This window comes from Cupressus sempervirens, chromosome 5, assembly GCF_028749045.1.
Source record: "Cupressus sempervirens isolate cs-2001-9-10 chromosome 5, ASM2874904v1, whole genome shotgun sequence".
NCBI lineage: Eukaryota > Viridiplantae > Streptophyta > Pinopsida > Cupressales > Cupressaceae > Cupressus > Cupressus sempervirens.
In genome coordinates this window covers 564,323,280-564,350,581 of record NC_143122.1, presented here as the reverse complement: position 1 = coordinate 564,350,581, position 27,302 = coordinate 564,323,280, and the positions used below count along the sequence as shown (strand labels likewise).

At 36.7% G+C, this 27,302-nt stretch overlaps 1 protein-coding gene across 3 annotated transcripts in view; it reads right to left on the bottom strand.

Moving 5' to 3' along the window:
• RUS3 (root UVB sensitive protein (Protein of unknown function, DUF647)) overlaps window positions 1–27,302 on the bottom strand; it is a 271,831-nt gene that overhangs the window by 125,099 nt on the left and 119,430 nt on the right. For all 3 annotated transcript variants that reach the window (XM_089831895.1, XM_089831896.1, XM_089831897.1), the window contains exon 7: window positions 23,112–23,175. In XM_089831895.1, coding sequence (XP_089688021.1) covers window positions 23,112–23,175 — 64 coding nt within the window. The remainder of the gene's footprint in view (window positions 1–23,111; window positions 23,176–27,302) is intronic.

The following is a 27,302-nucleotide window of genomic DNA, read 5'->3' as shown; positions in this document are numbered from 1 at the left end:
ACCATCCATCCTTTTTTGAAGATCTTTGCCCAACTGATCTAAATTTTTGTTCTTGACTTCAAGTGGTGGCACATGTTTCATCAAATTCTTTACCTCTTCCGCATTGCCTATACCCTCTAATCTGTCAATGTGTTGACCCAGTGTTCTCTCCCCCCTTTCCATCTTGCTAAGCTAATCAAAATCCCTTGAGATGTCCTGCATTTGCTGCTTTAGGGTGCCAATATCCTTCATCATTATCCCTAGGTTACCAAAGATTTCCTTCAACAAACCCTAGTCATCCTCATCCCTGTTATGCTCAAAGAATTCCTCATGCTCCCCCTATTTGTTCCTATCCAGCTCTGTCTCCCTAAGTTCTTTTTCAACATCCACATCCTGAGCAAGAGCCTTTTTCCTTTTTCTTTCCACACTCTTAATTAAGAGTTCATCATCAGCGGGGACAGAATCTCTTTCAACATTCTTCCCCTTGTTTCCCGAAACCTTACCCGATGTTCCTCTCTTCTCAATACCCTCTTCCTACTCCTCTTCAGAATCACTATCTTGTTCCAATTCAATCTCCTTTTCCTTCCTTTTCTTTCTAGACAAGCTCCTAGGATCACATTTCTTTCTCTTCTTTATTTCAAACTCAGCAATTTCATCCTCCGTATCCTCACCAAATTCCTCCTCTGATTCACTTCCCTCCATCTCACAATCTAAAGATTTCTTGCTCTGTCGGGGCCTATCCACTTTTTTGGATTTCAAAAGGTTCGTTACTAAAACCATTAACCCCTCATGACAAGCATGATCACCCTCAAGATCATTTTGAATGGCTAAAATAGAATTACCCAAAGATTGTCTGAGGTAAAAGGGTAAATTTAGCCTAAACCTATGCCTAAAATGGTTAACCAACATGAAATGGTGACCATATATCTTAGTAAAGTGGCCATCTGAAGTAAGATACTCTATCATCACAAACATAACAAATCTCCAAGGGTGAGAAATGGAGCCAAGGTTAAAGTATGGATTACCAATTTTCACCAGCCTGTTGCGTTCCTTAGCCGATTTTGCAAACTCTTCAACCGCCCAATCTAAAAGCTTCCTGTCCCTGTAGAAGTTAATATCCTCCGTGTCAAGTCCCGTTGCTTCGGCAATAATATCTTCAGAAACCTCCATCCTCTAATTACCCACCAATATACTCCCGTCTTTCCATGTTTTGATAAATTGTCAGGTAATGGCAAGGCTATTGCCTTTCAATTTCTACATATATCCTGTAAAATTCCCTTGCTCCAATATGTCCCAAATCTCACTCTTCTTTTTCCACTCTTTGCAACTTGTCGGTTCAATTCTCTTTCTCCTTCCTCCCATCTTCTTCACACTAAAACAATGGCTCTCACTTCTCAAAAAAACCCACTACAAAAAAAGACCAGAGCCGAAATCACAGCCAAGAATTGTAGTGGGAAAAAGACCCACAATCTGTGTGGTATTGAATGACGATGCATTGTCCTTCTCATAATAACCCGTCGCTTCTCAATCCTACCCATATCATTATTAATCCTTTTGATAGCATATCATCATTAATGAAACATTTTTGTTTACTTCTAACTTTGTCATGCTTAATTAATAAAAGCCCCTCACTAGGAATAATATCACTTTGATTCCAAATTAGTTTTTCATCACTCTCGCATGCCACATTAGCCACCCAATCAGCAACTTGATTAGTTTCTCTATAGTTGTGAGTGACAACACAATTTTCAAAGGAATTGATAAGATCAATGGCCTTGCCTATAATATTATTAATAGTCCAAGAAGGATTCATAACTTAAGACAATTAGTTATATTAAGGGAGTCCCCCTCAAGCCAGATCTTATTCAAATTCAAACTTTTAGCATGGCTAAGACCATTGAGGGACGCACTTGCTTCCGCCGCATGGTTAGTTTGAAACCCAATAGGAATGGCCATTCCACCCAATCTATCCACATTATATTCCTAATGATGATACGTTCCTGGGTTGCCCTTCGAAGCCCCATCAAAGTTAATCTTATACCAATCTTTCGGAGGACAATCCCATCTTGCCAAATCCCTGAGGTTAGGACCATTTTGCTCCAGACTAAGACCATCAAAATTCCAGTTCTGAAACATTGATTCTTCCCAAGCATTTTGAGGTTGGTTGCCTTTTCCACAAGATTTGATATTCTCAGACACCATATTCTTTATCTTGCAAAACAGCTGACCTAGATTAGTTTCCTTACCTGTAAACACCCTATCATTCCGTACCTTCCAAACACCCCAGCAAAGGAATGGGAGGATAAAATCCCACAACCTCATAACCAAAGTATTAGTAGATGGAGACTTCCAACCATTGAAAAAATCTTGACTAGTAAGGGGGAAAACCCAGGTAATATTCAACAAGCCACAAACCTTTTCCCATAATTTACTATTATAAGAACAATGAATAGTCATATGGTTAACCAATTCATCAGCTTCCTTACAAAGATAGCATTTGTTGACAATGTTAAACCCTCTCTTCAACAAATTGTCCACTGTTAGAGTTTTATTCTACAAAAGAATCCAAAAAAATATGTTAACTTTGGGAGTCATACCTTTAAACCAAGCTTTGGCCCAACAAGGCTCTTTATGCTCTTCAAACGCATTAGCATACACCGAGGACATGATGATGCAAACTAGTTACACTTATCTGAATTGTCTTGATTTCAGTCATTACCTTCCGAAGCCCATTTCATAGAGATGTCAGGCGACTCCGATTTTTAAAATTGTTCATTCTTGTTGCACTTGTAATTGCCCAAATGCCCTCAGTGGTAGATGCCTTCCTATTGCAATAATTATGAAAAAAGCAACCTTTGTTGATAATTATTAATCCTCAGTCAAATATAGTTTACAACATTATCATATAATTTCCAGCAACCACTCTTATACTCATAGTAATGTTTCTCTTGACTATATTCTATAACTTTCATAAAGGTAAGCCCAATGAAATATTTGAATGTTTACAACCAAATAGATATCCATGGAAATAGCAATTCTATGGCTTTAGATAAATTAAATCAAGGTGCCCCCAGCTTTAATAATTCCAGCAAACAATAGGCACAATATTAAATATGACTTCTGCAAAACTATCAATAAACTCATTGGATCTATTCCGTGTACTATAGTCTTCACAGAAATTGAAAGGCACAATATTAAATATGACTTCTACAAAACTATCAATAAACTCATTGGATCTATTGTGCATACTATAGTCTTCACAGAAATTGAAATGGCCTTACACCGCAAATAATTTGCCAACCCTTAATGTTGGGATTGAATAATGATAACTGGCTTGATACCCAATAAAGCACTTTTATCCACTGTAGATGCAATATAAAACCATTTATATTGAACAACAATATTATTCAAATGCCATAGTATAAACCTTGTCATTAATATAACCAGCTTGTCATATATATTCTTAATAAACTTTAGTCTACCAAAATTATTTTAAATCTCAGATTGCAAATACTTCAAAACTTGTTGCTCGTTAAATCTCACAGGCTAGCAGGAAGACCAGTTCTAATTTTACCCGACAGGTGGACAGGTGTGATGCTCTAATACCATTGTAATATCCTACTAGATATTTTAACCCAAATTTTCTTCCAAACAATTTCAGAATACAACAAAGAATTTATGAAATTTAAAACTAGCAAATAAACAGTAAATTACTCATATAAAATACCTCAAAATTTGTTATTGCATTATAAACCAGCAATACAATAACATGCACAGAAATCCAATCTTACAAACAGCAATAACAGACAAATCGAAACAGCCCTTCTTGCCTATACCAGAAGATAAAGACGAAGTACAAATTACCACCCCCAAAAGAGGTCCCTTGGACAAGGCATTTAAAATGAAGAAAAGAGATATTGCTGAACAAAAAATAATAAGTTGCCTCTATGCCAACGGTCTTCCTTTCACCTTGGTAGGAACACCATATTGGCAAGTAATAGTGTAGGCAATCAGTACTGTGCCCTTTGTCTCAAAAGTATTGAGTATGAAAAGGTGTGTGCCACTTTATTGCAAAGAGAGAGGAATGCTATAGAGACCTCACTTTAACCAACTACAGATTCTTGGATTGAATCAGTTGTTTCTAATGTTTCCAATAGCTGGAACAATATCAGAAACCATTCATTGCTAAATTTTATTGCAATTTCCCCCAATGAGGCTATGTTTTATACATGAAGAGTTAAATTTCAGAATCCTCATTAAGTCCATAGAGATGGTGGGTAATGAGCATGTGGTCCAAGTAATTCCAAACAATGCAAAAAATTGTAGGGTTGCAGGTGCTTTGGTTGAGGCAAGATATGAGTACATTTTTTGAACACCATGCAGCATACACTCCCTCAACATGGTGATGCAACAAATAGACATTCAATAGAGTTGGTGAAACAAACTTACACAGAAGGCAAGGAGATCCAAATGTTTTTGACAAACCACCAAAAGTTATAAACAATGTTAAAATCTTTATTGAGATTGGAGTTGTTAAAGGTATATTTAATTTACTCATTTAATTTTATTTATGTTGTGTTCAATATCAAGTTGTATATACATTTGTTTGATATTTATTATTTATTTAATGTATTATTCAAATTTTACATATTGTTATCAACTTGCTATTAACATGATACTGGGTTGTTGAGACTCGATTTGCATCTCATACATTTTTTATGAGATGATTTTTAAAGATGCGACAAGCATTGGGTCAAATAGCTATTTGCAACAAATGGGGTGTATGCAAGGCTTCAAATTTAGAGGGCCTAAAAGATCAAGTCATTGGTCTAAGATGACAATTGGTGGGCTTGTGTGGAATATGTATTGGAATTCATTGAACCCATCATGCCTATGCTCCGATTTGCTGATACACATGCAACTTGTTTGGGTGATGTCTATGATGACATGGACTAAATGGTAGAGAAACTAAAACTGACAATATAAAAATGTAAGGATTCCCCAGTAGAATGTGAATACTTTTGCACAATAGTGGAATCAGTCATTCATCACTGTTGGGAAATGATGACCATGCCATTGCACCTCCTTGCATATGCCCTTTCTTCCAAGACTATACCGAGATAGTAGTTTCTATGCCAAAGAGATTAGCACCCGATAGAGATGCTTAATTGCTAATGCATACAAGTAGGCATTTACTAGACTACCAAGATTAAGTGGAGAAAGAAGCTAGGATAGAAATTGTCATATTTGCCTAAGGAAGAAGTCATACTCCAACAGTTATTAATGACCAATACAACATGGGTGTTGTCACATGGTGGTACGTCCATGGTCAAAGTTTTGTATACCTCTAACCTCTTGCAATCAAGATCCTCCCATAAGTAATTTTGTTTATTTTTTTTACCACTTGTATTCTAAACTTTAGCACTTAACATACTGTAATTTACTTTACATTTTTATTTCTCTACTCAAGTTGCAAGTTCCCCTATCATTGAACAAAATTGGAGAACATACTCCTTTATCCACTTAGTGAAGCATAACCAGTTCAGTTCAGAAAAAGCTGAAGACTTGGTTTATATTTAATTCCAACTTGAATCTTTTGTTACATAAGGATCCCCACAACAAGGATGGGGCAGCGAAGCTTTAGAATGTGGCCCCTGAGTGTGCCAACTTGAATGCAACTATTGAGTATCTTACTAGACTCACTACAGCTTATGATGATATCTTTACAAATGGTGCATCTAGTGCAAGTGGAACCACTTTGGGTTCAAATGACCTTGTACTTGCAGTAGCTGAAGATGAAAATTCAATAGACAATGATTTTTTTGATGATCCTTTGATGATTGATGAATCATGAACTATATTTTGTAACTGTAATCACTTTTTAAATTTTCATTGCAATGATCAACAAAGGCATATATAATATGGCTTATCTGAATATTTGTGAACTATCAATTGGCATATAATATTTGTCTGGCATTTGGCATTGATCATTGATGTAGTATCATGCTATCAAATGATTTAATCATGTATACTTCTTTATACACACACAGATACACACGTACACAGACACATCCAAAACCCACCAAAAATTTTAGCCATCCATGTACCAGGTTCTCATACCCACATCCTTACCTGGATCCGAACCAGTAAAATAGTCCAACACCCTAAGGATATTCTAATTCAGAATAATTATAAAATAGAAATTTTGCTAGGAAAGAATAATATAAATGGACTGCATTACTTTCAGAAGTTTTATATTGTTGGCTGATACTGTAATCACCAGACATTTAGAAATCCCCAAATATTCGTGGGTGGGTGAACTATAATATCAAAGGCATAACATTTAATGAGACCTGATATATATGCTATGAAATATTCAAACATTTGTGGTTTTCCTCATATTGGTTGAAATAAGGCTATATGTGCAGTGATTTATTATTTGGATAATACTTAAGCAGAATAAATGCTAGAAAATGGAACAAATATAGTTGGGTGAAGAATAAAATTCTTTTAGCAGTTGCACTATTTTTTTAAGGCCAAATATCAATGCCATGAAATACACAGCCAGCCCATTTAAGATACTAGAGTTGGAGATGCTAAAATCATCTGAGTGAAATTTCTTCAATGACAGATATCATATTTGGTATCTATAAATGGAGTCAGCGAGTGAGATTCACAAAAGAATATACATTGGGGATCATACAGGAATTCAGAGACTGCAACCTAGATTCAACTGTGTATCATTGTTCAGCATTATTTGGGCACACATCTACTGGCATGATACTGTGGACTGCTTTGTTGTGAGTAGGCGACTACCTGAGTTCTGAGTATCAGGATATCTCAGTCCTTTAGAGCTGCATTGGTCAACTGTTTCCTAAACCAGACTCAAGCATACTATCCAGTCAGCATAGCTGCATGAGAGGTATCTAGACTTTCCATTAACTCCCAGTTGCAGATTTGTCATTCCAGTCAGATGTTAATTCCTCCTTGCAAAATTAGGTTGTTTAGATTTGAAAAAAATTGTAAGACATCAGTTCTAAGGATACCATCAATTAAATTGTTTTCATTTGTAGCTCTCTTGGCACAATATTACAAAAAATTTGTTGTTACTTCTTTCTGGACACTAATGCAAGCAACCTTTGAAATATAGAATATCTGAAATCATGAGACCAGTAGTACGACTGCAGAAAAATATTTTATTATGCTCTAAATTGCAAGGGCAGATTGATCAGGTATACTGCAATGTGGCAACCAATAAACTTCTAGAGACAAGGCACCTGACATTACTTGTGCTACCCAGTGCCTTGACTTGCTCCTTGAGGGCATAGGAAAACTCAGTTGAGTGAAGGATATGGTTGAAGATGGAAGAAATATCAGAGCGTAATCTAAAGCCACACATGGATCCTAAATCTTATGAAAAAGCACACTGGTGGCAAGGATCTAATGCGATCAAGAGTCCAAGGTATATTTTAGTGGCTAATATTCACAAATTGGCTATTTTTAGAAATTTTTGGCTAGTAGTTTGGCTAATAATTTAAGATTTCACACAACCTAAATCGCCATAGTTTTATAAAATTTAGTTCTAGAATATTTAAAATTGCTCGATAATTTATTTTATTGAAAAATCTAAACTCAAATATTCGCCACAATATTCGATACATGATTAGATTTGAGTCACCTAAATATTATATATTATTGGAGAAACTAAATTGAATTGACCAATAATTATCATAATTATTAGTTACTTTAAGAATATATCACCAATATTTAGTTTTCACTATTGATTTAAAGTATATGTAACAATCCTCATAATATTCCACGAGGTAAAATAATGTTCACATTTGATTTGTAATATTTCATGGTGATTAATGATGTAATGTCCCCATTCTCGAGATTAATTATTATGATAATAGAGTTAAATATATAAGATTAAACAATTAAATAAATAAATACAATTCTAATTATAATTATAATAACATTAATTAAATTATAGAAATAATTGACATATATATCTCAAAACCTAAAAAGGGATCTAATAATGATTAAATCTAATATAAAATAAATAAATAGAATTAATAATTCTAATAATTGATGACAGATTGAAATTGTACTATTGAAATATAAGCCTCAAAAAGAATGTATTATTAATAAACATTAAAAGATAACAATAAACATTATAATTTAAATTGAATACAATAAACATTATAATTTAAATTGAATAGGCGACCAAGAGTTGCAACTCACCACACGTGACCATATATATACAGTGGACGTTAATGAAAGGAGGGGGGATGGAAAAGGGTGGTAGCCAAAAGATCCAGAAAGTTGTCACGACAAACATAAGCATGAAGAATCCAAAACTTGGACAATATATCCAACTCACGTTTCATTACCTGGCCATCAAAGAAGAAGAGGAAATCTAGAGCGAGTGGTAAGATACAAGAACAACAAAATAACAGTCCATCATGGGACATAGGTCAAACACAGTTAAAACACCAAGTGGTTATCTCTGAAGTTTGCGGCATTTGGATCCCAAGCCTCCAGCGAACACTCACTAATTGAAAACTCAGGAAAACCCGTGAGAGAACAAAGGAAGGATTTACAAGTGATATCGCCCATTCACCATCACATCTATCAATATGGAGGACGCAGAGAAGAAAGGAGCAATAAGGAAAGAGAGACCAGACATCTGCCAAGGAGATTAAATGTATTGATAGGAAGCCCTCACAAATCCAAAAAAGCGAGTACTCACACCAATCATTGGGTCGAGGGCAAGTAATTGGGGAGATAACGAGCATCAAAGAATCGATAAAATAGTAGACTAAACCATATACCAACTCGACAATAGACAACAAAGATACTACGTAAAGTAAACACAAGAGGAATTCAGTAGCATTGTCGAAAGGTAACGTGAAAGATATAAGAACTAGCACTGTGGTTCATAGTTCATCAGCTTTAGCAAGTCAATCAATACAAATAGCTTACAACGTGTGGAAGTCAGAATTGCTTGCAAACACACATATCAAAGTAACGTGGAATCCCACAACAAATCATTAAATCAAACATTCCTCTACATCTTTTTAGATCAAAAGTCAATACGCCCATCAACATTTTGGCCCTAGTCCAATCAATAATAAAACATCAGTCAATGTAGAAAGAATATAGACTTCAGTATCGTGATTCCTACTACAATGAGGATTGAGATATATTAGTACTAAATCATATACATCTGGACTGCATAACGGTATAAAAGATGAATGTAAGATAGGATGGAGATTTAAGGAGTTAAACTAAAATAATTTCTCTATTACACAAACATGATAGCATTCTACAAGCACAAGGCAAAGAATGTTAGAACATTTGAATACCAAAAGAATTATGATATGGTTTTGAATATGGTATAAGAGAAAACACATACTCATCGAGAATATATTGTTATAAGAGAAACCTTAAACTGAATAAGAAACTCAATGAAGGCATTGACATGAAAGGCTTAGAATGAATGCTAATAAACATATTGGATACAAGTCACAAACCCCACTTGTAAGGAGCAACCAACAATTCAACATTCAACCTAGACAAAGCGCAGAAGAGATGTCAACGTTTGTCCTGATTGTATGAAGCTTTCAACAAAGGGACATCGCAGGGACATTACAAATGAACTTCCTATTATTATTGAGATTCGTCAATATTTTATACAGAAAAATTATGATTCAAAAATAATCTCCAATATTAATCCTATTTAGAATAAATGAGAAATTTGCCAATAGAAATAATTTTGTTTTTTCAAAATAATGAAAGGTTCGCCAATATTTTATATCTTATTTTGGAGGCAGCTTTCTTAAAGTTTACCCTGCAAGAGTCACACCCTTTGTTGCTAATTATTTCAACTTGCAAAGCATATTAGCTACATTTCCCAACCTAATGCACATGTTTGTGAGTGAAAAAAGGTTGGAGAGTCATTGTACGAAGATTGAAGCACAAAATGTCATTAAAACTATTTTTTTGATAGATTTGCTAATGTCATAGAGGAGATCATCAATGTAAGCCTTCAAACTCTGATTTATGATTTCTTTTAATTTACTAATATAAAATTTTAATGAATTTGTTAAAATTAATATTTAGCTGTCAAAATCCTTGGTTAGGGTTCAACAACCTTGATGGGGACCAAATCCCCATAGGGTATCCAAATAAGGTCATGGATAAAGCCAAAAAGACAATTCAGCATTTGTATTCAAACAAGACCAAATATGAAACCATTATTTCAAAGTAATTAGAAAATATTTGCTTGTTATTAATAGAGACTGAGAGGTCTATCTATACAAGAGACTAAACAATGTTTCCTTAAGAAACAATTGTAAAGAATAGAAACAATCTATTCTAGAAACAAAAAACTGAATATTAGAAACATTCTAATATTTGCAGAAGATTACAATAGATAACCATTAGATACTAAACAAAGATAATAGAAACTATCTATTATCTTAATACCCTCCCTTAATGGTTAATCTATCTAGAGCACAAAGCTGTCAAAAATCGTAAAAGGCGGATTTTGTCTGCTCAAGGTGCTCCGCACTGTTCGCTGTGGGCTACAAACCAAATTGCTTAGATAGGACAGCTAAGCACTTCCGACATTCAACCTTCATGTGCCCAAACTTGTGGCAATAGTTGCATTGAACATTTTTCTTCTGGGAGCCTTTTGAATCCGGAGCAAAGGATGTCTATTGAGAAGACTATTGAAACTAGCCTTTATCCTTTTGAAAGGATTTGGCAGCAAAGGCTTGCTCTATGGAGGTGGATCTAGAATTGCTTCCGAACTGTTGTTTCCACACATCTTGCTGAAGCTGAAGTGTGCAGAGATTAGTGAACTTCAAATCAACACCAAAAGACGTGATGTTGAGAGTCTCGATAAAATGCTCATAGGACTTTGGTAAACTCCGAAGAGTGATAACCACAATGTCCTCTTCATCCATCTTGTGACCAATGGAAAGCAACTGATCACGGATTTCCTGAATCCTATTCAGGCGTGCCTAGAACAAGGTTTGCTCATCCATTATAATAGAAAACAGAGTGTTCTTCAAGAAGAAGGCTCTACTTTTGTCAGAAGTCTCATGAAGACCTTTGAGATGTGCCCATATCTCGGCAATTGTCTTGCTGGATGGAATCTGAGAGAGTTGATCATCAACCACAGATAATTTGAGAAGCATCACTACCTCTCGATTATTCAGATCCCATGTATCCTAATTCGTACCAGAGGCAATCGGATGCTCCGTAACACCCAGAACAATTTGATCGATATTCTGATATTCTAGAATTTCTATGATCTGCTACTTCCAAGTGCCATAATTTTGACCATTGAATTTTAAGTTGCTCTCAAGCAGAATATTTGTCAAAGATGCCATAGCACATTTTCCAATGAAAAAGCGTATCTGTAAAAGCACATTCTTCAAGGCAAAAAAATGGAAGACCTAGAAAATTTGAAGAGAGCTCAAAAAACCTTGAAAGAATATGTTGTCGGCTTCTGAATCAGCTCCCTCGAAAAATGAAGCACCTAAAAAAATTGGATGACAACCCAATTGAGCTCTCAAAAAACCCACCAAGAATATTATATCAGAAAAAAAAAATCGAGGTCAAAAACTAAGGTTTCAAGCAAAAAACAATAATGGTGACCATGGAGGTCGAATATGCAAAAAAAATGGCAGATCTAGACAAAAATGGGTTGTGTAGAATGGTTATTCTCACAAAATACATAGAGTAATACAACATAGATTCAATAGTACTAACAGAACATTTATTATCCCTACCAGAATACCAAATGGCGAGTAAATGCCATTTACATGAGTACATCATTCATAATTCAGAGTTCTTATATAATGGTTTGTTGGTTGGGAAAACCAACAGATGCATCCCCTCGCTTCCTAACTACCAACTCAACAAAGGCTAACTAATGCTAAGTACTTTATTACATAGTACATTTATTCCCCCCACAAAAAAAAGTTGTCTTCCAGATGACTACCCAACAAAACAAAAAACCTAGATTTCAAGAAGAGGATTGGGAAGGCATCCCTGTACTTGGGGCCCCTCGAAGTTGCTGAAGATCTCATTCAACTGCCTTTTGTTTGGCATGAACTCCCTGTAGAACAAGCAAAGCATCCATCTTTTTTTGCCTCTACTGTTGTGATTTTTTCTTCCAAAGAAACCTTTTCTATCTTCCAAGATTCTGCTAGGGCAATCTTTTATGCCTTCCACTTGTCTATGAGAGCAGCTTTTTCGATCTCCCACTCCTTAGCCAACCTCGTTGCCAAATCTTTTCCTTGTTGGAGTTCTAAGTATGTCCTTTGGAATGCAACTTCCATGTCTACTAGTTTCTATATGAGAGGCGGTTACTCCTAAGCTAAAGGTATGGTGTAGCGTTTTGTCTACTCTGCAGCTATTACACCCCAATTGATTCTACCCTCTACTTCTACGTGGCAGTATATGGTTCCTCTACTACCTCCAGTTATGGTTTTCTTTCATCTATACTTGTAAGGATCCTTGCTAAAAACACCAAATAAACTACCAAGGCTGAAGTAGGAATTCTGTCAAACACTTGGCAATACAACTAGTTTCCGTACTCAAGAAATAATATAGAATATTCAAAACAATTGCCTAAATACAACTTCCAAAATTTTGACAACATTCAGATTTGCAATTGTTTGGCACTAGAAAACTGCTGCAAATAGACCGTATGGTTTGAGCTGATCATGAATGTTTGTCATATACAATAGACACAAAATGAAATATGCAATGCAAGTAATGACTGATTTTTACTGACTGTTACAGCAATAACTGGAAATTCACACCCTTGTTACAATTTTGACATCTATCTAGCAAATGCAATCGAATTAGAGGAACCTGGAAATTTGTTGTCGATTGCATTGGGAATGCAGATGCTGTAGATGAAAATTGAACTGTTTGTTGCACCCAAAATGAAGTCCGTACACTGCTGCTGTGTCAGGCCGTACTGCACTGTCTGGTGCGATTTTTATAGTAATTTTTATCTTCAATAACATATGCCGAAAATGCTATAAACATGGACGCTTGGGCTAGGGTAAGTGCCTCCCACAATATAAAAATCAATCTCCCAGCCGAATAGGAGATACAAGCAAAAGTGTGAGTTCTAGTTGGAAATCGATCCTTGCTGGGAAGCCACCAAAAACCCCTGAAATGTTCTCCAAACAATGCCAATGCACTTCTTCTAATAAGTAGATGGAAAATCAGTCCTTGGATCACTGAAAAATGCAAACCCTCAGTCCAAATCTGAGTACACCATTGAAGCTCAACATGAAATGGCAGAGCACCACTTCCAATGTGCAACCCTTCAGAAGGTCTTTCACTCCCTCAGTTATGCAATCTCTTGAGAGGTATCGTTCTCAAGGATTATGTCGAATATTTGCAGACCATCAAGCTCCACAAATGCTCATAGAAGATGTAATTAACTTATCATATTCCCGTGCCCCCAAATGAGAGGCCCAGCCCCCTATTTATTCACTTTTCTAAGAAGTTGCTAGAACTTCTAGAAACATCCTTTATTAAATCTCATTATAATGCACTTTTTATAATAAAGTAATTTTATAAAATAAAAAAGTGTAGCTCAACTTATAATTATAACATAATAATGAAATATAACTTCTTAACACTTCTTCAAGAGCAAGATACGACCATCTGATCCGCAAAATTGACTCCCTCTCCACACTATTTGCCTACGAGAGTCTGGAATAGGCAAATCCATGATTAATGCCATGTCGAATTAAAGAGGGGACATTACAATACTGCCATAGGCCATGATCCTACTCTATTAATTGTATATTATCCACCTCCCTCTGGCTTTTTTCCTATCTGCGGCATACGACAGTCGTGGAAAGAACCCATACTATGCCTTGCGTACAATTGAATGTGTGTCTGCGCTTCCCCTCCTTCCTTGCGTATGGTGGAATGTGTGTGACTTGCGTATGGTTGGATGTGTACGTACACCTAAGACATGTTGGCAATTGACCTCCTTTCCTCCTACCGTATGAGTTATACCTTCCCCTACATACAAGCTTGATCTCCTATCTGCGTACATTGAACTCCAGTCTACTCTCCTCGAATTCCACTATACCCTTGCGTACGAGTTTTAGCTCCACACTCAGCCTCCTCTCCTCGTACTCCATTGTTCCTTCGCATACGAGCTTTGGCTCCAAACTTCCCTCCTCCGTCACTCACTCTCGTTGCTCCCATACACCTCCTCTTCCTCCAACATGCAACCCTCTCCTCCTGACATTCAACCTCTTCCTCTCGACGTATGACCTTTTCACAGACTAGACATATTGCCTTGTTCCCAATCTGATGTACGGCCTTTTCCCAAGCTGGACGTGCGACCTCCTCCCAATCTAGATGCATGATCATTTGCACATACGTTGTCTCCTTTCGTACAGTTGTGTTCCTTTTGTACTGCATAACTTCCCTTGGTATGGCTGCTTGGGCATAGTCGTTTCTTTTGATCCATTGTCCTCCTCTATTTATTTTAGTCCTAAAGGGTTTGCTTGCACATGGTATGACCATTCATGCCTCCGTTATTTCATTTAGGGTGGTTGTCCTTTATTTAGCTTTTTATAACCTTACTCTTGACTTCCTCCTTGTCATCTTTTATATTTATGAAGTAGGCAGAAGCAGGTTCCTTTCTCCTTATATGGTTTTAATTTAGATCCATTAACAAGGTCTTTTATTGCAGTATTCTCGAGAGTTGATAATTTTATGGCCCTATTTTCTTTTACTTTATAGCCTTCCAAGTACCCTTCTTTTGGCTCTGTGTCTTCAATCTGTAACGTGTCACATTCCGACGATAATACTTAATAGTCCTCCATCTGCTAGTGAAACAAACCGTTGAGAGAACTTGTTTCATCTTCTAAGTACTCCCCAAGTCGGAGTACTCCTTCCTCATCTAGATCTACTCCCCCACTTTCTCTCCCTCCTCTGAATCAGATGTCAGGTCCTCACTTACCGACATGTTCCTTAGATCTATTTTATACTCCCTACCATCAACTTCTATGGACAAGATATTCCTCTTCCAATTATGGGTAGCCTTCGCTGTCACTAGCCATAATCATACCCTTCTTCTCCAGGGTGATTATCACAAAGTCCAACAGGAAGTGTTGTGTACCAATTACTACCTTTTACCCCATCAAGGTTCTCATTGGTTTAATTTTGTTCTAGTATGCGCCCACCAATTGGAATGTAGGTGGCCCAAGCGTAGGCTTCCCTATCAACTTTCAAGTTTCCTCAGATAGGATGTTTGCCCCAGGGCTTCCATTGACAATAGTATTGGATAGTTTACATTCCAATATTTCCATTTCCAATACTGTTGGTGTCCTCCCCATTCCTATGGTGAATAGGGCGTTGGTTTCTTTGCCTGTTTGAACTGCCTCTTCCTTCTCTTCCTTGGAGAGTACTCCTTTGATACTTGCCCCTTGTGTTATTGCTACTCACAACTGAGGTAGGTTTTCTAGTAGATCCGCAATTTTCACAGGAATGGTGGTCTCCAGTACTTGTTTCATGATGTTTGTTATCAATTGGGTGTTTTGGGGTTTAACTGTACTTGCTTCTCCTTCCATTATCATATTATCTCTAATATCCCTTCTAGCTTCCTCAAATCTTTCTTTTTCTATAGTTGCATCCAGATATTCTAGTTTCCTAGCCTGCATTCTTGTGATGGCTAATACTTTGTTATCACATTCTGCAATCTCGAGTATGTTCACCCTTTTTTGTCTAGGGCAATTGGCATCCTCATGGTTACTTGGTCTGCACCATTTATATAACATTCCTCCATTTTGTCCTACTCCATTCTGACAATCGCATGCAAAATGCCCCCATTCATTGCACTGTCTATATTGGATCATAGGTCTTCCTTTAAAGTCATACTAGATTGCGCTCTTGGGTGTGTTGTCATTGCTATTATTATTGCTCCCCTGCATTTTATTTCTATATCCTCCAAGTGAGGCTTCTGTATTTGCATTTCGTGGAGGGGTGGAGGGTGGTGTGGATTGTTGGGTGAAGAATACTTGTGTGTTCCACGCTTTTAGATTGTAAGGAAAATCTTTGATTGTGTGTCCCAACACCTGACAGATCTCACATAATGCTTTTCGCAGGCATGTCCCTTTTCTATGGCCCTCCTTTTCACGATCTGTGCACCATAGTTCCCTCCCTTCTCTTTCCTCTTCCTTACTTCCTGTTACCTCCTTCATTAATCGCATGATATCCTTCCTCAGAGCTTGGATGGTCTTGGATTCATCCCCGCTTTCTTTTGAGCTTTCATCTCGCTTCCATGCCTTTGGCCTGAGGTTTTATTCTCACTTTCTATATCCATTGCGTATGTACACGCATCCACAAAGGTTGAAGGTGGAACTATCTTCATCTTTTTCCTGACGGACAGCATCAACCCTTCAATAAACCACCTTTTCTTCAGTCCATCAACAAAATTGTTGTCAAGTTTTCTCATCAATTCTTTTAGCCTCCTACTATACACTCTAACCGATCCATTCTTCCCTTGTCTTGTATTATAGATCTTTTTCTCTATTTCATCATCATCTCGAAGGAGTTCGAATTCTTCTTCAAAGGCTACACAGAGATTATTCCATATATTCCTCTTGCCTGCCTCCAAGTCTGCATGCCAATCAATGGCTATACCTCTTAATGTGGCTAGAAATGCTTTTAGCCATTCATTTGCATCATTCTCTTCATTTTTTTGCCATATGGTTATGCATGTTTTACAATGATGTGCGGGGTCCTCTAAGTCGTCCCCAATGAATCCAAGGAGTTTTTGTTTGTCCATTGTCATTCTTCTACTATTTTTCCCTCCTATCGGAACGCTCCTTCCGAACAGGATGCTCCCTCCTGCCAAGGCACTCCCTCCTGACAGGACGATCCCTCCTGCTGAAATGCTCCCTCCTAACGGGGCGCTCCCTCCTGCCGGGACGCTCCCTCCAGCCAAGACGCTCCCACTTGACTGGGTGCTCCCTCCTAATGGGACACTCCCTCCTGTCGGAACGCTCCCACTTGATTGGGTGCTCCCTCCTGCCAGGCTAGATTCCTGGGTGCTTGTCCCAACAGTATCTCCTTCTCTTAAGTTGGAGTTTTGTTCTTGTTGATGCTCTTTGCATGCAACGGTTTTAAGATTTCTGCACACTACCTTCCTTCCTAGTGTCTCAGAGATAGCCAAATTGGCTATTCCTTCTATTGTGTGTTCAACCAATCCTTCTTGGATTCGGAAGTGGTCCCCTCATCCCCTTAAGCAATGATGTCTTTCCTCTTGTTGTTGGAGGTGTAATGTCCTCAGGGCAACTTCCTCCTTAGTTTCTTCCTCTGGCACCTGCCTCGGATATTTGTTTGGAATTAGGGGCATGAATTGGTTTAGTGCCTACTTATCTTCTATGAATTATCATGCTCCTCCAGTTCAAGTTCCTGTGTCCTTTCGGTGAACTATTGGAGCACTTGTTGCCTTCTTCATGTTGATGTTTAGTAGCTTCAATCGGTTAAACCTATAAGACTATAGTATAAATATACATATATATATTACATAGATAAGTCTAAGATACACATATATATAATAATTATAGATATTTAATATATGAGATATTGTATAGTTTTTTATTTTATTAATTATAGTGGATCATGAGACATGTCTCTCCATGTGTCATTTGCAATATACATTAGAGGAGATTGATGCATTTGAAAAGCATATACCAAAATGGCAATGCAATTACATCTACAAGCAATCCTAAGAAATCAACATGGTATCAGAGTCAAGTTGTAGTTGCAAATGTAAAGAAGTTTGAGAGATCTATCCTTCAAAAATCAATCTCAATAGGTTGTTTAAATAAGAATGAGTCAATGTAGAAGTAGGGTGTGGGCCAGTACAGCGAAGTCACTCTAGACAAGCTAGTTTATTCTCAAGATTGCCTCCAAGTTTCCTTGTTAGATGTCTGCATTTCCAAAAAATGAATTGCTCGGCTACTGTGATCATATCAGATCAACGCTGGAATCTCATGATCAGTACTAATTATACTTGGGACGATGGCCACTGAAATGAAAGGGTCAGATTTGAATTGTGTGATACCATTGAGATCCTATGGTCTTGTTGGCACAAATAAGTAAGGCTCATCAAACCAAATCAGATCAAACATAGATGAGCTTCGATCATGCAGTCATTGTATGACAATATCGATCTGAGAAAATGTGCATTTGGGAGAAAGCGAACAAACAGATGTAATCACGAAAGGACACAGAAACTTATAAATGTAATTTGCAAAAAATATGGGAACGTGAATAGAAAAGAAGTCCTACCAACATATGATGGATGTCACGTGCTCTGCATGAAGGTGACTAGCAAATGTCACATTACCTTTGAAATAAAGAGTTGTTTGCATTAATGAACCATAAACAACTAATGGTGGTTGTTGGACATTATCAACACTGCCTCTGTCAGGTTTGATATCTTTGACGTCTAAATCGCACACTATCATAATCACCGATAGTCAAGATCGGATCAATAATAAGGATTCAAAACAAGGACTTTTTTGATGAAGGGTCAATTCAACATATTCTAGAAAGGCACAATGAAATAAGTTGGGCGCATGGGCCACATAGAGACAATGCATCCCTTGTCCCGTTGCACATTTAGAATGTGCCAACAAAGCTCATCTCCCTAAATTTGAGCCATCATTTGTGTCTAGAGATATATAAAGGTTTTCTCATGACTACACATGTGATGTTCAAAAACAAAATTAAAAAAACATATCATATTTATGCCAGTAAGGATAGAGCACATGGAGTGACTGCCACGTACCAAGAAGGCCTCATTTGAGGTCAAAACAATACAGACCGCTAACTTCAAGGAATAACTTTTGTGAGGGGATATTATAAAACGAAGGATAATGTTAGCGAGAGCAACCCTATTCACTACACATTGGCATGATAGGATATATAAGGTGAAATAAAGTTAACCACCTGGTAGTACAAAGAAGAAATGTTTATGGCCAACGAATGATAAGGTTAATGGGAGCTGATCCAACTCATAACCAATGTGGATTGTTGGTCTAGTTGTATATGAAAGAAAGCCCCAAAATAAGTGAAAGTAATAGAAGGGAAGGCATAACAATTGACCGCAATCAATACCCCGTCGAAGCATTTTGGTCTTAAGTTAAAGATGACGATATTATATATGTTGAAGATTAAAGGTAATGGGGAAAAGCGAGATTGACTAAGATTCAAAAAGAGATTGACATTTAATTAAAGACAATTTTGAAAGAGAGGGAGAAGATAGAGGATATGAGTTAGTCAACCTTCGATGATCTTAGTCATCGATTCAGAGCGAGTAAACCATGTTGAGATGGATTCTCCAATAATTAATAAATTGTAGCGGTCAAAAGGACAATGATTCATAAATATACCTCATGACTATGTGATTTTAATGCGCTTACCCCCTATGTACATCATGAGGAAGTGACAACTTCCAAATGATGTCACTTGTGTCTACAGAAGTTATTAAAAGGTGACAATCTTACAATAACTTAATTTTCTATTATGATGGATATCTTATGATGTCTATGCAGATCATGATAGATTATACTTTGCATAGTGGATGTTTATATGGTATGCATTATGAGAATGTGAATGCACATACCTTATGAACATTCAAATGAGTTGATATTCAAGTCAAATGAGTTGACTTTCAAATGTCAAATGAGTTGAAATTTGTCAAATAAGTTGACATTAAATAAGCCAGGAAGTCAAATGAGTTGACATTCTAGAAACCACTTTTTACATTGAGGTAATATATTGTCAATATTCTTGTTTATCCTCCCTAGCTAAGAGGGAGTGTTGATGTTGGGTAGCTCCAGTCAGTAAAACTATAAGACTATAGTATAAATATACATATATATATTACATATATAAGTGTGAGATATATATATATATATGTATGTATGTATAATAATATATATATTTAATATATGAGATATTGTATAATTTGTTATTTTATTAATTATAATGGATAGACATGTCTCATGAGGAGACATGTCTCTCCATGTGTCATTTGCAATATATATAAGAGGAGATTGATGTATTTGAAAAGCATATACCAAAATGGCAATGCAATTACATCTGCAAGCAGTCCTAAGAAATCAACACTTCATTCTCTTTCTATTTCTGCTCTTTCTTCCTCCAAGCATACCAAGTTTCTTGCCAACGATCGAGAAAATTGTCCAAGTAGATCGTACACCGCTAGTGGTATCGAAAGTTGTCCCATACGTTCTCTCTGGAACCGCTCTCCCACGGGCTTCCTTTTGCACGTACTGGTTGACAGAAACTTCCCAAGTCGTCACCAAATTGCATGTCAACTAATCTTCTATGGTTATTTCCTCCTCTTCACCGCCATTGTTCGTTACTTGTATACGTGGTAGGAAGGGTCTTCCCATTAATCCATCCTACCTCGCCAATGACCTCTAGGTTCAGACTTAGGCAATGACACCAAAATGTAGAATGGTTATTCTCGACTTAGGCAACGACACCAAAATGTAGAATGGTTATTCTCACAAGATACACAGAGTAATACAACATAGATTCAATAGTACTAACAAAACATTTATTATTCATACCAAAATACCAAATGGCAAGGAATTGTTATTTCTTTTATTGATTATCAAAACATGAGTATATCATTCATAATTCAAAGTTCTCATATAATGGTCTGTTGGTTGGGAAAACCAACGCAGGCATCCCCTCGCTTCCTAACTACCCGACCCAACAAAGCCTAACTAATGCTTAGTACTTTATTACGTACTACAAGTTGCAGAACCGAACCAGAAGTCGACGGATTCAAATCTCTCAAAACAGAAACCCTAGTAGCATAATAGTTAGAGTCGGAAGCAAATATGCATGTAAATAATTTCAAAAATAAAAGTCAAATAATTTCAACCAAGAAGTTATAATTATTTTCAAAAAAATTTAGTGTATTGGCTTTGATACCATATTAAGAAGTAATTGTAAAATATTTATTTGTTATTAACAAAGACCAAGAGGTCTATACAAGAGATTGGACGATGTTTTCTTAAGAAACAATCGTAAAGGATAGAAACATTTTATTCTAGAAATAGAAACTAAATATTAGAAACATTCTAATGTTTACAGAAGATTACAATAGATAACCATTAGATACTAAACAGAGATAATAAAAACTATCTATTATCGTAATAACTATATGGTGCATAATTGATTGTAGGCGGAACCAACAACTCCACTAACATATTCATGTTGTTTCCTGCTATTTGATCCCAAGTCTTATTTTTCCTTTTCTTTCAAAGCAGTTACAAAAGTTCTTGTTGGCCTCAACATGTGTATTGAGAAATTGATTGATGATATTAACCATCAAAACCTCATACTTAATGAGATGGAAAGTAATAAGAAGACCAAAGGGGCATTTTTTTCTTAAGATCCTTGCTACCATAGGGCACTCTGAACCCAAGTTAAAAACACAAGTTTAATGTTATTTTACCATTTATTAAATTTTTAAGTTAACTGAAATCCTTTTCAGTTATTAATGACAAATATTATCTTTCTAGATTTGTGGTGTGAAGATTATGGTGCCACAATGCTTGATCTTCAAAAGCTTGCCACCCAGATTTTATCTGAGTCTTGCAGTGCTTCTGGTTGCGAGCACAACTGGAGTGTGTTTGAGGCCATTCACACAAACAAGTGCAATGGATCAACTCAAAAGCGCTTGAATGGCCTTGTCTATGTGGCACACAACCTTTGGTTGCATATAAAAAAGGTACAAGAGCAGGGGTCACATGAAGCATTTGACCTTTATAATACTGATTGATATTCAGATTGGATTGTTAAGCCTCATGATATTGATGTGAATTCATTTTTAACTAACGATGAACTTTCTAATATGGAGATGAGAGCGGCTGAATGGGAAGTGGAAGTGGTAGCATTTGAGGAAGCAGAAGGTTAGGTTGCTTGGCCAGAAGAGGTAGTATACTCACATACACAGCTTGATTGTATAATTATGCATGAGGCATGTGTTGAAGCACCTATTGGAGATATTGTTGTTGTACTATCAACTTCAACAAAACCCTGCTCAATCAAAGAGTAAATTTATGACTGATTATTTTCATTGATATAGAACTTGAAATTAATAGGTATCAAAGGTTGTGCTTTTTTTTTGGTCTATAATATGTATTTAATTCAAATTTTGACTTACATATGATGGAAGCATGATAATATGTTCTACAAATTCAGTATATATGTGTGTTTAAAGAAAAAAATTTAAAATTATGCAGTTTGGAATGTTTGACAAATTTGCTGAGCTATTACCGAGTTTACCCTGGTTTTCATGAGGCCCAATTTTCAAAAAGAAAACTCATTAACCTAAGTTATGCCGAGAATAAGGTTTTAACTATGGTAACATGTACAAAAAGCAAATATCAAGGAAACAAAAACAAAGAAGCTAAGTAGTTTGGTTGTTTTTTATTTTAAGGTATTAGTAACTACAAGTCGCCAAGAATAGTTAATTGGGCTGATATAATACAAGTAACAAAACTGGAAAGAACATTGAAGTGCCTACTGTAATATATTGACTAATATGTGGTGAATACATAATTAGGTATTAAAACACATTATTATAATGTGTGTGTTTTAACTGTTCGGGCACATGGGTTGTGGGTAATCGCAGGTCCCTGGGGGTTCGTGCGGAGTTTCCCCCAAGTCCACCCGGGTCTGCCCCAAAACAACTGGGTCCGTGGTGGGTACTCACAGGTCTGTGCCATGGACTGTGGGTCCACACAGGTCCGCATGAATCTGGGTCCATGAAGGAGCTGGAACCTGACCAGCCTAGCAGAGTCCGAACCCTGCAACTTAGCTAATTACTACATACATTCATGCAATTCTGGGTATTTTAAAATATAAGTTATTTAACCATGTCTAATCAACATAACTCTTACTAGTTAAACCACCAAAAGAGCATCCTGTCTTGATTAAGCTAAAAATGATTAACTAAAAAGTCCCCAATAATAAGGAACATTATATTCTAATACGGAATGGATAAAACTACATACCTAGGTCATTCATCAAGTCTGCTACCAAGCGCCACATTTTTGCATTGCTATCAAGGTTTGAACCCTGATTGTCAAAACAAATAAACCAAATCATTCATCAGCAGGGAAAAATGAATAATAGAATGGGCTAAAAAAGACAAACATGATTTTAAAAACATGCAATAAGGAAAATGCAACTTTCAAGAAAAAGTAAAGGTTCTATAGATTCTGTTCTCAAAACTAGTTCCGATGTGCATACAAGGAAATTAAAAACTTTTACATAGCCAATGAGAGCTTTGAATCAACTAGATCAATACTATCACCCATTTCTTGATGCCAAGGAATAAAATGAATATCTCAAGCATCCAAGATCCCAAATGATACTATAAAATTATTTCTGAATACCATGTGATTCTATGCCCTGGGGTACAACAAAACAATAGACCAATGGTGTCAAACTCCTAAACACCAAAATCTCAATTTCAATGGAGTTCAAAAGACTAATCACCACAAGAAATCAAAAAATGAATAGAGTAGAATAATAAGTGTTATCAATAGAAAATTTTAATAGACTATTGATGAAATTGATATGTATTTTCTTGGATCTCAATCAAGCCATATTTCAATAAGGATGAAGCAAACTATGAAATTATGTACTTTGAATATAATGAGTCTTAGACACCATAGTTCAACTTGAAGTTGTCATAGAGAGTGATTTGGATCATTTAAATGATGTTCAGAAGCTAGGCAAACAGCACAATGGAAACATTAACCTTAGTGATCAAATATTATTAAGAACATAATGATAGATTATAAAATGAAATAACAAAAGTGGAAACGATAATATGAAAACCACAAGAATAGAAACATACATAGTGAAAACCTTATCAAGTAAAACTCCCTGAATCAAAGAGAGCAAAAGTTTGTACGAATTCAAAGAATAGTGTATATGAAAACATCAACTTCTCCTTTTAGTCCAAACAAAACTCCGAAAACATTAACCTGGTACGTCTAACCTGCATAATGCAAGCTCCATGCCAAGCCCACAATATATAGACTTCAAGGCCTAGAAAGCCAATATAAACAATACCATGGTCCAAAAATACCAATTCCCAGAACGCCTGCATGAGAGTGAACTCCAAAACAGAAAGTCACTCCCAACACAAGCATCCTTGACCAAAGTGACTATAATGTGCAAGTCCCAAGAACTCTACCATAAAGCACTAATTACACATCACAAATTATACAAGGGAGATGCTCCACTATCTCTGAAGTTTGAACTTTTCAATGGAACTCCCTATTCAATGTCTTCTTGCAACAATGTTTCCAAGTCACTAGAGAATAATAGATAAAAAGTAAATACTAATTTTATGTCCAAACTCATATTAAGTTTCCCATTTTTCCCACTATGATTCTAGAAGATGATCATCTATGAACAACAAAATTAAGATGATTGTCTATGAACAACAAAATTACAACATCTAATCCTACCATTCTCCCATTTTAATTTTACATTGCCAAGACGTAAAAGGAACACAAAATTAAGCGCTAAGAAGTGAAAGGCCCGTCGCCTTTTTGTACCAATATAGCTTGTTTGCACTTATGGGCTTACTAAGAGAATCCACAACATCCTCCAACGTAGCAACCTTTTATATGTGGACCAACTCATTCTTAACCACCTTACTAACAAAATGGTCTTTAACATAAATATCAATGTGCTTAGTATGAGTATTGAAGACTAATTTTTCATCAAATGTATAGCAATTTGGCCATTACGACTGGTTCTAATTTTCTAGCACTCAAAGAAAATACCTAAACAAAATCTTCATCAGAGCATTGCTTCCTTACAAATATGTTTGACAACCCTGTAAAGTGCTTCTACAATGAAAAGAGAAACTAAAGGCTGCTTCTTGCTAATCCATGTAACAAATTTTCCAAACAAAGGGAACATATAACCATAGTTCCAAGAATCACGGCGATTCATGCGTTTCACGCGATTCGGCGATTCAATTCAAGCCAAACGATTTTTTGTGAATCGGTGAATCGAATCAGCGATAAAGGGTTTATGAAATAAGTTACTCACTAAATTTCAAGGGTTTTTTAAATTTTCCGATTCATGGCCGATTCGATTCCGATTCATGGCCGATTCACGATTTGATTCGGCCTTGCCGATTCCGATCCGATTCCGATTCTTGTTACTTTGCATATAACCACTAGTAGACCTATTACCATTTAAAACTCCAATCCAATTTGCATCAACATCATGTATGTCCAATAACTTTCCCGCATTATCAATCTCATGGCAACAAAGGTAGTAATAAAATGTTTTACAAAAATATCCACACGCCCTTTTTCGCAAAGGGCTAATGCTCCCTAGCTTATACACAGACCTACTAAGAACTCTTACTACTTGGGCAATATTGCACACATTACAAACTAAAACATACACCAAGTTTCCTACAGCACTAGCATAAGAAATATAATTGATGCCGGAGCATTCCGGTATGTGAGCAAGCCGCATCATCCATAAATGTAATTATTTTGTTTTAGTTTTGTGTTGTTTGTGTTCTGTCAATTTTGGCTAGGGTTGGTTTTCTCTTTTTCCTCTATATGTTGAATCTCTTACCCACAGTTTATGTGATAAATTAACATTATTATTTCACACTTAAAAAATCTCCATGCACCAAGTGTATCTACACAAAGAGATGTTCAATTATGCATCCAACAGGAAACGTTTGGACTATGAATAGAGACATCATTGCAACATGAAAATCAAGAAAATTGTGCTTGCAGTCTGGGACAGTGCGTACGCAATTCCAAAGACAAAAAAACGCGCAAGAAAGAAAAGGGGAATAACTGCTAGTGCATTAGAGTCAAGAGAAGAAAGACAATTTTGGGCACTAGGGGAAAGGAAGACCAAGGGTCTGCGTAAGGAGAGAGGTGTGAGAGGCAATGAGAATTAGAGTTTCGTGAGCAAGAAATGAAGATAAATGTTAAAAGTTAAGGGAAAAAGGAAAAGAAAGGGAGAAGCTAGTGTCGCACAAGAACAGAGGTGATGCATAACAAGAGGGGAGTGACTATGCATAGAAGAAAGATAGTGTACAGAGCAGTTTTAAGGGAGCATAGGGATTGGAGCAGAAGCTTAAAGCTATAAGAAAACTAAAGCATAGTGCGATGGAAGGCATTAGAGCTAGTGTGTATTGAAGCAGAAAACAGAAGAATAGGGGAAATCACTCTGAATAAATCAATCGTAATAATTTCATTTGTGTTTGCCAAGTTATAATAAAATAAATTGTCTACGAACTTTCAATCTAGCATTTAAGTTTGGCTGTTCAACGATTGCTTCAATTTTTTAGTATTGTAGCTACAAAACTACTTCGTCTAGTAAGAATCAATAGTTTGATCTGCATAAATTGGTATCGGAGGCGCACTTATTTGAGTGGAGAGCAAACCTGTAGATAGCCAACATGGCTTACAGAGGACAAGGTCAAAGGGAAAGACGACCCAGAGGCATAAAACCTGACCTTGCAAAAGCAATGAGAGTCTGATAGCACAAATGAATGCTATGGTAGCAGCTCAAAAAATAGAAGTCCATGTAAAAGATATCAATGAAGATGATGAAGAGAAGACTACAGTAGGAGGAAACCAATTAAATCAGCCAAGACATGATGCAAGAAAGGAAAGATTCATAAAAGCACTCACTCAGATTAATGTGAAGCCACAAATTGATCCTCGAACCTTCAAAGGAGGTGTAAATGCAGCTGAAATGTTAGACTCGATTGCCAAAATGGATCAATACTTTGAGTATGAAAATACGAAGGAAGAGCAGAAAGTCAAATATGCATGCATAAAGTTGAAGGGCCACTTATCTATAGGTGGGATCACCTACAAACGAATGGGCAGCAAAGAGGAAGAAAATGTCAGCCGGCTAGATGGTCCCGATGGTGTTTCTGTTGTTCAGAATGAGTTACAGATGATGCCAAAGGGAAGGGGACACATCAGTGGTTGCCAGAAAGAGTGTAGAATCGGCAGAAAATGACAAAAATGGTGTGTTCCGTGCATTTCGGTGTGGGTTGCGAAGTGATAATTTGGTCTTGGCGGCGAGGGGCGTTGCCCCTCAACCCTGTCCTGTACTGCGACAAGGAGCGCACCTGGGGCGCTGCCCCTCGACCCCACCGGGGGCGTTGCCCCCTGGACCCCCAGTCGTTGCGG